Raw genomic sequence first — 12,180 nt, 5'->3', positions numbered from 1 at the left:
CCAATCTCTGTAGCCTCCCTGAACTAGGCATTTGCTCTGCTGCTTGATTTGTTTCTGTGACTGTCCCATTCCCCTCGGCACACATGATAGCATGGACCTTGTCTTGGTCCCTTTTTTTTTTTTTTTTTTTTTTTGGCTTTAACAGAATATAGCAAAGAACTTGACATAGATGTATTCTGAGTTTACCACTGGAGTTACCACAGAGGTCTGCTAAGTGAATACAACACAGTGGGGACCCAGAACCTCTAGAAAGGGTTGAGAATTACAGTCCCCAGATAGCTACAATCAGGAAATAATGTAACCTGTTTGCCTAGGGTGCTACATACAACTGAGACTTCCATGGGACCTTAGGGTGATAACCATTAAACCTCCTCTTTCAGTGTTTGTTTACTTTGTAAAAGCATCACACTAAGGAGGTTGTCATTTAATCCTCATACCTACCCTGGGTTATTAACACTGTTGATGAAGAAAGGTTTACTTGGCTAAGATATGGAGCAGTTTAGTAAGTGGTAGAATAGATACTCCAGTCCTGTCTACAAAATGCATATTTTTTTGAATTTAAAAAATTTTTAGTTTTCAATATATTTCTTATTTTTGACTCTTTATTTTCTGTAGAGTTGGAGTTTCACCATGTTGTCCAGTCTGGTCTCGATCTCATGGGTGCAGGCCATCCCCCAACCTCGACCTCCCAAAGTGTTGGGAATACTGGCATGAGCCACGGTGCCTGGCCTCAAAATGCACACCCTTAACCACTATACCCTTACGTTTTTAGATGTGGGATTTTTGTCTACCACATCGTCCCCACTAAGACCTAGGGCTTAGGTGTTGAGGTGGGAAAGATCTTTAGGCTTTTCTTCTCAAAATTAATCAGAAACGATGTGAATTTTATATCTCTTTCTGTGGTTTTCCCTATAAGCAAATCTGGATTAGTAGACTTAAAGGTGAATAAACAACTGTATCCCTGGTTCACTGGTTAGGAAGAGTACGTAGTCTTTGTGTATAGGCTATTTTCCTTGGTAACCTTGGGCAACGTGCTCCACCTCTGCAAGCCAGTCTCCTTTGTGAAAGGTGATATAAGATAATACATTAAATGAGAACCCAGGCAGGTTACCTACCCTACCATGACACTGGAAGTATTCTTTGCCTTGAGGAAAGGAGAATTCTGGTTTGTTCCGGGTCCTGTGGGTACCCTCTTTTCCCCTGGGCAATTTTACTATAAAAATAGACCAAGGATCTCAAGGCCCAGTGGCTTTTGCCTTCTGGGATACTTTTTGCCTCCCTGTTTAGTAAAGGTCACATTTTAAATTGCAGCTAACACGCTGGAGGGGGTCAGATCATTTAGAACTTTGACTTCTTAAATATTACTTGCTAAGATCTTGAGCTTGTCTGATGTTGTGACCGACTAGTGAAGTTGGTTACATTGTCTTTCTCCTCACTGGAGGGAGAGATTTGGAGTTGCCGTGTCCAACCCAGTGCTATCTCTGGAAAGGGTTGGATTGAAATCTGGGCTCTCTTCATTCTGAGCTGTCATCATGGGGGTTAGGTGAAAAGGGTCCCGAGTAAGAAGATGGCGTGGGTCCTAGGGTGGGGAGCCAGATGCCAAGTCAGACTTCACTCAGTAGCTTTATGCAAAGCCCCACTCTGACTCGTAGCATCTCATAGGTGGTCTCTGCAAGTTGCTGACCCTGATTCAGACTGTTTCATAAAAATCAGACACTTGGTTTAGTTCCCAAACTGATTTTGATGACATTCTTGACTGCAGGGCTTGGAGGTAACCCCACTGGGTCTGAGTTGTCCCTCTGTAAAGTTACACATCATTTCAGACTCAAAGGCCTTCAGCATGCAGGGTCTGGTGTCATAATAGGCACTGATGGGAACCATTACTATCATTGGCTTTTGGCTTTACTCTTACCAGTTGTGAGTTCCTTTCCTGTTTAAAACAAGTTTTAAAGACAGGTGGACTTGGGCAAGCCCAGGCAGTCTAGCCTTTAATATAAAAATTTCAAAACAAAGGAAAAAAACTTTGTAAATTGTTTTTTTAAAGCAGTGCTTTGTGAGTTACAAGACTGCAGCAGCTCCTCAGTGTTGATTGCCGAGGCCTTTTTGGTTTGAAAACTCTGCTTTCTTTGTGAATTTGGTGTTAGGAGTTCTTACTGTTATTCTGCAACCTTTACTATTGTCCTTTATTTACTGAACACAGTGAATACCAAGCACTCTGTTTATTAGAGGCTAAGAGTAGGGGCAGGTGATTAAAGAAACAAAAATGCTAATAATGTCCTCAAGGAGTTTCTGGCCTAATAGATTATAGTAGACAGTGTGAAGTATCTAAACGCAGGGAATCAGATTGAGGCACAGTGTCATCTCCTTGAGAATTAATAGGCTGCATTTCTGGGTTCCTCCCCCCCGCCTTTTTTTTTTTTTTGCCCAACAGAGTCTTTCTGTGGACTGCATGGAACTTCTTATTCTCTTAAATCATTAAGTTGCTTGATAATATTCTTGGATTTGGAGAAACTGGGTGTAGGGCTCTATGAAAAAATCATTCAAAATCGGGTTTAGGGGTATAAGGTTGGATAGGATGTTTTACAAAGAAGAATGTAAGGCAGATAACTAATTTGTCACATCCAAAATAGAAAACTGCTACCTTTTCCCTAGAAAAGGAAAGCTCATTTTAGGCAGCCTAAACCAGTAAGATTTTCTTTCTCCTCCAAGTGCAGATTTTTGTACCCTTTGTTTGTCAAAACCTTCTTTGGCCCTACACATGCCAGAGTGATAAGGAAGTTACCACATTTTTTTGAGAACAAATCACTCCTGATAAAATTTCTTAGACAATTGATCATTTTAAGAATAAATTTAATTGTGTTTGGCTGTGTCTTGCCCCTTTCACTCTTCTACCTCTTCCATCACTATAGCTAAATGTTTAGAAGTATGTCTTGACAGCAGCATGAATGTTTCGATTAAGTATTTTAAAACTGGTGGATGGTATGGCCGGGCGCAGTGGCTCACGCCTGTAATCCCAGCACTTTGGGAGACCGAGGTGGGTGGATCACCTGAGGTCAGGAGTTCGAGACCAGCCTGACCAACATGGAGAAACCCCGTCTCTACTAAAAATACAAAAATTAGCCAGGCATGGTGGCACATGCCTGTAATCCCAGCTACTCAGCAGGCTGAGGCAGGAGAATTGCCTGATCCTGGGAGGCAGAGGTTGCAGTGAGCCCAGATCGCGCCATTGCACTCCAGCCTGGGCAACAAGAGCAAAACTCAGTCTCAAAAAAACAAAACAAAACAAAACAAAACAAAACAACCTGATGGTATAGTACGAAAGAAACATCTTGCAGTTTTCTGTTGTAGAGAATTAATTAGAACCAACCTGTTGGATTATACCATTCACCTTTCAGAATCCTTCCTTCTCTCTGGAAACCCACACTCCTCCCAGCAGTGTGTGGAACACAGTTGATTCTTAAGGAATGCTTGTTGAATGTTGCAGTCTGCATCTTCTTGAAATAACAGAACTGTTGATAGCTGTTTAAAAGTAAAATGTGTCTAAAACAATTTGGAAATTAGATGTAAGAGATTAATGCACCAAAGCAATCTCTTAATTACTTAAAATGAATTATTTCAAAGAATCTTCTTTAATTGAATTTTCTGTGAAGTCTGAAATTTGTAAATTACGCCCCTTTGTTCAAACCAACCCCTGAAAAGAACAGTTAAGGCAGCTAAGATACCATTAAAATTTTCAATAAAAAGTTGGCATTTTCTGTGTATTAAGATTAGATGTTAGCTGCTGAAGTTTGTGGAGGTAGGACATAAAGCTTCCAACATCAGTAGTGCAAAATTGTGTTGAACCTGCAGTAACATTTTGTTGAACATTTTTTTCATTGCAGTGGAAAGGGCCATGTAGCATGCCTCAAAGACAGGTTACTCAGCCTGGTGCTTGTTTAAGCAGTTTTTATATTCATTCAAGTTTAATTTTCTCACTGATTTTATGATTAATTTCTTGGAAAATTTGAAAGTTTTCAATAAGTAAATGAGTATCTTGTTATCCCACTATATAGAGATTAACTGCAGTTCAATGTTTGGTGCATTTTCTTTTAGTCTTTTTTTCAATGTATAAATATTAAAATTATTTCATAGTTGAGATCATACTGCATATATGATACTGTATCTTGCTTTTTTCATTTTAACGTCGTGAGCAATTTTCCCATGACATTAAAAACTGTCTTTGAAAAATGGAAAGCATTTGGGGCTGTCAGTATAACTGAAAATGTTTTCTTGGTGTGACACATGTATCTTTGTAATTGGTTTGATTTAGTGTGCTTTATTTCAATAAAAATTCAGTATTACAATTTACAGATTGGGGTGGGGAGTGGTATCTACTTCAAATTACCGAAATCTTCCTAGTGGAATTCCTTTTTAAATGTTTGAACTCCCCTGGTACATCTTAAACACGACATTGACACTGCAAGTGCTTGGATGTCCTGGCACCTCAGAACACAACTTTGTGCAAAAGGAGTGCTGTGCATCTGAATAGTGCAATTCATTTCCAATGCAAGAATGCCAGTTTCTTAGGGCCCCTGGTCAGGATATTACCCACTTTGTTTAAGTTGTGATTTCAAATCCCATTTTCTATGGGAGATAACACTGGTGGAACAGATCTGCAGAGGGCCCTGCACCTGCGCTGGTGGATCAACGGTGTCTTCTCACCTCCCAGGGCTAGCTGCCTTACCTTCCCTCATGTGGTTTAAGTGGCTGGGAAGCAGATAGACAGTGTAGATGAAGTCCTGGGCCACTGGCTGCTGGACTGAGGCAGTGAGATGACTGGACTGGCATTTGTTCTTTCTCTGCCTGTATGTGACCTCTAACTATGTGCCTGGAAACTGAATTACATGTAATTAATGCTGCAAACAGGATTTTCTTACTGCCTAAGCATGAACTTGGTGTGAAAATAATAGTTAATAATTTACCATGTAACTTGGATTCTTATAACCTGGACTGTAAATTTGTTTTAGCTCCAGTGGGAGTTTTCCTTTTCAAAGTGTGATGAAACCATCCTCATCTTTTCCACCCCTGGACTAATCATTTAAAATGGATACAGAAACTTTAAAACTGCTGAGTTTATCTTGTGTTAAGCAATTAAGACTTCTCTGTCTAATCATGCTACTTGTTCTGCTTTTGTCAACTGATATTCCCGTAGCCCTTTTGAAAAAGTATGTTTTTGGTAGAAATTAAGTTGTATGCCCTCAGGACTTACAACTTGGTTTTGTTTTTGTTGTTTTTGTTTTTGTTGTTTTCTTTTTTTAGTTCTGAAGCATGTTTAGATTTTTCTGTACTTGTATAGGTCTGATTATGTGGCTTAGCTAAGGTTTCCTAAAGCATCTTCTAGTAGCTGTCATTGGTTTGTAAAATAAAATTTGGGCTGTCAAAATGCACCTTTTTTGGTTGTTAATCTTAATTATTTTTGACCTTTGTGAAAAGTCTTTTTGGGGAAGATTAGGTAGGCAAACTTTGAAAATATTTTCACTGGTATGAGAGTCAGTCATAGATCATATTGCACATTACAGTTATCAAGCTAAACACCCAGGTTATACACCCAGTAGAAAAAGTTGATTTCCCAGAAACTGCTGGAATTTTCAGATTGACCAAATTGATGTTTAACACATCTTCTTTTTCATGAAGAATGGCAATTGAAACAATAAGGAACATTTGCTTGAAATCCCTAGTCCACTTCTGATACAGTGTTTTGAGCCTTCCATATTTGTTGTTAGGTATTAAACATGCTGCCATGGGACTCCTATGTTAACAACGGCATTGAGGTGGGGTTTGTTGAATTCTTTTTGTCATTTGAAATGACAAAGGGGATCTTGATTTTAATTATTGAAATAGCCCAGTTTATTGCTGAATGTGCCCATATTTTGCCATTATACCTTTTGGGTTAGGTTATCTTTGAAGAACGTGGGCACCTTGTAATACGTTACAGGCTGAGACTAGGATATAAGAAGGCATGGCTCTTCCCCTCAAGTTTAGTCTTGCTATAGAACTTTAAAAAAAGCCAACAATGGGGATAATTGAGTTTTAAACTTGATGGCAGTGATTTAAGTGAAGAGAACCACCTGAGTTTATTTCCTGGTGTTGGAGAGGTGAATAAACATCAACAGCTGAGCCTTGGATGTCAGTGGATTTCAACATGAGGGGGTAGGACTTTGAGGTATTTTTCTTTTTCAGAATTCAATGAATGTTATGTGCCAGGCACTGTGTTAAGGTCATTAGATGGAGATGGAAAGATATTTTCTATAGGAAGAGGTGGTTGGTTGTACCATGCTATAGAAAAATAGCTCAAGATGTTTTTTGTGGTTTGTTTTTTAAAAATAAGCTTGTGCCGGTTGAGGAAGAGGAAGTGAAGTTCCTTTTTGATGGTGTTGAGTTTGAGATGTCCAGTAGGCAGTTAGAAATCTGGGAAGGCCCTTGAGCTCATTAGTCCAGTTTTAGGTAACGTGTGGGTAAGGTAGGGGTTGAGGATATCACCCAGGGTGACACCAGCCTTTCAGGAACAGAAAGGAACCCCCCCCACCAAGGCGACTGAGGAGGGAGCAGAGAGTTTCAATTTCAAGGAGGAGGAAAGAAGAGCCAGTAGGAGAACCAGGAAAGGAGCCTCAGAAGAGAGTGCTGGGGAATAGATGGGCTCACTCAGGGAGTGACAGACATTTGCAAATGTTGAAAGAGATAGTTGCAGGCCTCACTATTTCAGAGAGCTGCAAATTGCATGATGTTGGTAGTGGGGATTCGGTCTAAGGGTGAAGTGAAGAGGGCAGGAAGGGAAGGGAGAGAAACTGTTCAAAGAGATGAGGCCTAAGAGGCAGGCTGACCCTAGGACCAACCTGCAGCCACCTTTTTTTGCTAAAATACTCTAGGCTTGGAAAAGGATCAGAATGGGATCCTGGGAATATAGATTACACTTGAGTGAGAGTCCCAGCTCTTGTTTACTACCTGTTGACCTTGGGTGAATTACTTTTAAACTTGGATTTTCGTCTGCAGAATGGAGATATTATAGGTATCATAGGAAGTAATTGACATAGTACCTGATGCAGGAAGTACTCTCACGTTAACGCTTTTATTTTTTAATAGGTGCTAGCCTTGGAAAGGTTGAGCGGCCAAAGAGGGACAGTTTGATTTTCTCTGACCACCAGCGGGAAGGGAGGATGCATCTTCTGCAGGAAGAGCAGCCAGGGGATTGGTTGGATTAGTGCAGAAAGGAATGGGGGGGCATCTAGAGTTCGGAGTTGAGCACCTCAGAAGGGAGGTGTGGCCCGGAGGACATTGTCAGCATGTGCGATGATAGTGAGAGGCCATGGTTTTGAGAACATTAACAGAATATTTGGTGGAGAAAAACATCAAGGGGAATGATTTGATGTGATAGGAGGCAGAGACTCTTTTCAAGTTAAAGTTCAAATTTAAACTACATATTTATGGAATTCATGATTAGAAAGAATTGGGCCCCTGTCAAATGAAACCTCTAAGCTTACTTGAAAATCTAAGATGTAAGTCCTATTATTTGAAAATTGATTATACTAAATTGTGTTATAATTTTAGTCAAGCAATAACAGTTCCCTAGGTGAGGCGAGAATAGTGGAAGGGGAAATTCGTAAGGCAGATCACTGCCAATGACGGTAGGTTTTTAAAAATGCAACTGTGGTTCACGTTTCCTGGCCTGACTCGTACTTTCACAGGTTTATCCTGAACATTTAGGAGTGGAATGTAAGTTTGGCTCCTTAACTGTGTAAGAGTTTAAGGAAAGGAATGAGTATCCATGAGTGCTGGGTATATTCTGGATTCAGTAAAGTAACTTTCTTTTGCTTTTGAGGTGGAGTTTTGCTCTTGTCACCCAGGCTGGAGTGCAGTCTCGCTTCATTGCAACCACCGCCTCCCGGGTTCAAGCGATTCTCCTTCTCAGCTTCCAGAGTAGCTGGGATTACAGGCACCTGCCACCACGCCCAGCTAATTTTTGTATTAGTAGAGACGGGGTTTCACCATGTTGGTCAGTCTGGTCATGAACTCCTGACCTCAAACGATCTGCCTGCCTCGGCCTCCCAAAGTGCTGGGATTACAGGTGTGAGCCACCACGCCCAGCCCTGGATTCAGTAACTCTTAATGTTGAAAACAAAGTAGCAGGATTTTTCACAACCTCTCCCCTGCCGCCGCCTCTGAAGGATTAGAGAGGATCATGATTGAGGCTGTCCTGAAGGATATCTACCAAATACATTCCAGACCTTAGGTGATCACATAACCCGATTTGTCCAGGGCAGACTGACTTTGTACCTGGTGTCCCAGTGGAAGTTTTAACAGTTACTCTTTTCGGGCTCAACAGTAATACTGTTTTGGATGATAAATTATGTGATCACCTTATCTAGAGGGGATGTTGGAACAAGCCCGCCCAGGCCTGGAAGTGATTTCTGGCTCTCCTGAATACTTCACACACATACACACTCATCAGAGGGGTCCGTTGGAATGGTAACTTTGGGTAACCAAAAATGTCTTGTCTTTAAAGCAAATGCTCCTGTCCTTATCTGTAAATTGTGTGCGGTACCTACCTCATAGATGGGAGAATTTCATGAGATATTTGTACACCTAGCATGGTGGTTGACACATAGTAACTTTTAGTAATTGGTAGTTACCAATATTGTAGATACTGGTAGTATTACCAATAAGATATATGTCAAGACCACATGGTATGTTTTTCCAGAATAAAACTTAATTGCTTGCCAGTAATCCCTTGTAAAGAAAATAGGCAGACATGCTTTGACATTGTGACAACATGGAAAGTAAGTGGGTTGCTTTCAAAAGGGTTAAATAATTGAGCAACTCTAAAACCTTTTTTCTTCTTCCTAGGTCTTAGTGGTGCAATGGCTAGTATAAGCGTGCGTTCGAGTACCCCAGGCTCTCCTACACATGTAAGCAGTGGATCGAATGCTAGTCGAAGGAGAAATGGACTCCATGATGTCGATTTGAACACTTTCATATCAGAAGAAATGGCACTCCACTTGGACAATGGTGGAACTAGAAAGCGTACCTCAGCCCAGTGTGGCGATGTCATTACAGACTCACCAACCCATAAACGCAACAGAATGATCTAAACTGCAAACATTTTCACACCCACCATGCTGCTTGAAAGCCACTTGATCCTCAACATATACTATAATTGCAAAGGAAACATGAGGCCATCTTCCCTTGTTCACTGTTTAAGACAAGTGAATTCTATAGTGGTTGCCATAAAAGGAAGTTCTAGGTATTTATAGTAGATGCCTCTTGTAATTATGGCTTTCTTAAAACTATAATCCTAGCAGAGGACATCAGATACTGTGTAGTCGTTAGCAAGATCATCATAGGCAAACATATATCCGTTCCAAGGCTAAAAGTGACCTTAACTGTATTTATTCTCAAAGGGAAAGGAAATATCAGATGTTTATTTGGTTATAGAATGCTTTTTTTTGGGGGGGGGGGGTCCATTTCCTGCTGTGTTGAGTATTTTGCTTCAACAGTATTGCCAGGTTCCTAAAATTGTCTAAAAACATGATTTGGCTTCCATTTTTGCAGTTGCACTGTACCGTGCACCTGGTTTCTATATAGTAACAGTGTGCAATTCTAATTATTGGACTGTGCCCTGTTTTTAGTTTTCAAAGCAGTTTCTAATTCTGGTGATTGTGTGATGTAAAGAGGTGCTATGATGGTCATGCAATTAATACTTAATATTGAATCAATGCACAGAGCTTTATTGGATTCACTTTGTGTGTGTTAGTGCTCTAAAGTAGCAATATTAATATTAAACTGCCCCCAGATTAACCCTGTAGGCCTAAAGTACTCAGTTTTAAGACAAACACTACTTCCCATGCGGGGTACTTTCCTTGTGGTAAATGTAAACATGTAGACTGCATTCGAGGTGACCTAAAGTAGAGAGGTCATGAACTTTGAGAATGGGCTTCCTTTTTGGTTCAGTATTAGAGGGAGAGGGAGATGGATGGTGGGGTAGGTTTTCTAGTCTATCATTTTACATTTTTCATGGAGGCCCTGCTTAGTGCAGTTTCCATTGGAGTGGGTGGAAGATGATAAAGCTCTCTTTTATCTACTAATAATGTGATTGCAACTTAAAATAGCAAAACCCAACTCTCCCTGTTCCTCCAATCCCTCTCCTAAAAAGTTCAGTTTGGAATCTCATTCTGGAAAAGATGGAATCGCATGGAGATTCTCTAGCTGTTAGGTAGACCTAAATAAAAGTTCTCAATAGATTCCTCTTTTGAGTAAATATAAGACCTCTTGTAGCTACAATGTTTTAGAGCATGTTTCATCTTCATTTTTAATATCCTGAACTGAATGATAGTGTTTTTTTAGATGAAGAACTGATGTCAGCCTGCCAGGTACTGTAATTTATTCTATCATATTATTATATTATATATCAAGTAGGACAGTGAAAAATGTTTCCTTGCAAACTTGTAGTCCACTATCAGTTACTTCTATTTTTATCCTTAAAAGACCATTGCAAATCAGTGTAAGGGTTTTTCCAGTAATTACTCACAGCACTTTGTTAAAGTTTGCAATTTCTTCAGCCATTTAATAATATCTTTCTGTGAAGAAACTTTGCTGAGTTAACCATAAATATTCATTCATTGACTGGGTGGGATGTGAATGGAATGTTAGAAATGTGTGAATTGAAGTTCTTGTATTCATTATAGATGTAGCCCTTATTTAAAAAAGTGAATTCCATACTAAAACTAGGAATGAAAGTGAGATATTTCTAAATTTTTGCAAAAGTGGATCATTTTTTGTTGACTCTAATAGCAGGAAGAATTACAGCAATCTGTCATTTTACCTGAAACAGACAAGCCTATGTATTATGAATACTTTCAAGCTTCCCTTTGGAATATACAAGACATGCATTTGGAGTTACCTTTGTTTCTCTATCGTTGTAAATTTAGATTCTGGAATTGGGGTTTGGTGGTGCAATGTGTTGCTCACAAGTGGTCAGAGCTCCTATTCCTAGAAGGATTTTGAGATGGAGGAACACATATTTAATTCCCCTTTATGCCTTGGTTCTCGTTCCTCCTTCCAAGTTGGATAACAATTTTTTGGTTGTTTTGTTTAAGTTGGTGCTCTGAAGCTTAATCTCAGTACCCTTTACTCTGAATTGTCAAATTTTGATAAAACATGTGCCATTTTTCTTTGGTAAAAGAAAGCAGGTCTTAATGTCTGCCAGAACACAATTTATATGCCTTATTGGCTTCATTAAACTTTTACAAAACTTTAGCATTTGTTACTTTTTTCCATTGCATTTACTTTCAAATGCACCTAAAGCATTTGTCACCCAGTTGCAGCTTTTCCCTTCTCTGTCCCATTGCTCTCTCCTGTTCCCCCACGCACAGAATAAACGTGAAGCTCACCGGTAGACGCGTAATGATTTCTCTTAGGAAAACTTACTTCTGACAGCTAGATTTTTGAAATGTTTCCCTGTGCTAGTTTAGATGCAAAACAAATCACGGAGGATTGCATACCTGTGTGGTACTTTAAAAACAAGTTGACTTTTTCAGTGTCTTGAACAGTTAAGGGTGGATTTAAAAACGAAACAGTTTAGTTTGAACAGAACCTCTCTTCGTCGTAAGCCAGATTCTCTGATTCTTTTAGACATCATAGCTCCTTAGTTCTGCTCGTGCCGCCCTAACTTGGCATGGGCAGGCCCTAACTTGGCATGGGCAGGTTGCAGTTCTTCCTTAGACTGCAGCGTTCTGAGCATGGCTGAAGTATTACAATGTTTAACATTTTATAGAACAAAATTAATGGAAAGCATTTGGCTGAATCTAAAGACCTGCAGTCAGATTCTTCAATGTGGTTTACCCAACTGGAGTAGTGATAACACACCTTAACCATAAAATGAATAAAAACAAAAAAACCATGGGGCTTGTCTGCGGTTTTGTTTTGGTCATCACATCTGAATAACTTTTTGATGCAATCAAATGAAGTTTAGGCTTCTAAAAAAGAATTAGCTTTCTAAATGTTTTTTTCTCAGGGCCACTGGAACTCTTTAAACTCAAATAATGGTGGCTTTGGGCCTGAAGATTTCCATTCAACAGTGAAAACTGGCTAACTTCCTTTATAGTGAGAGGGATGGCCAACATCCGACCCAGAGGGTTAGTCAACCTC

At 39.8% G+C, this 12,180-nt stretch overlaps 1 protein-coding gene across 1 annotated transcript in view; it reads left to right on the top strand.

Moving 5' to 3' along the window:
• Window positions 1-11,932, top strand: part of LOC105542606 (chromosome unknown open reading frame, human C16orf72) — a 30,908-nt gene extending 18,976 nt beyond the window's left edge. Inside the window, exon 4 of the mRNA XM_011984221.1 lies at window positions 8,881-11,932. Coding sequence (XP_011839611.1) covers window positions 8,881-9,125 — 245 coding nt within the window. The 3' untranslated portion in view covers window positions 9,126-11,932. The remainder of the gene's footprint in view (window positions 1-8,880) is intronic.
• The last annotated feature ends 248 nt before the right edge of the window (window positions 11,933-12,180 follow it).

The sequence above is a fragment of the Mandrillus leucophaeus genome, unplaced genomic scaffold, assembly GCF_000951045.1.
Source record: "Mandrillus leucophaeus isolate KB7577 unplaced genomic scaffold, Mleu.le_1.0 Scaffold263, whole genome shotgun sequence".
NCBI lineage: Eukaryota > Metazoa > Chordata > Mammalia > Primates > Cercopithecidae > Mandrillus > Mandrillus leucophaeus.
This window is presented reverse-complemented; position numbering and strand designations above follow the sequence as displayed.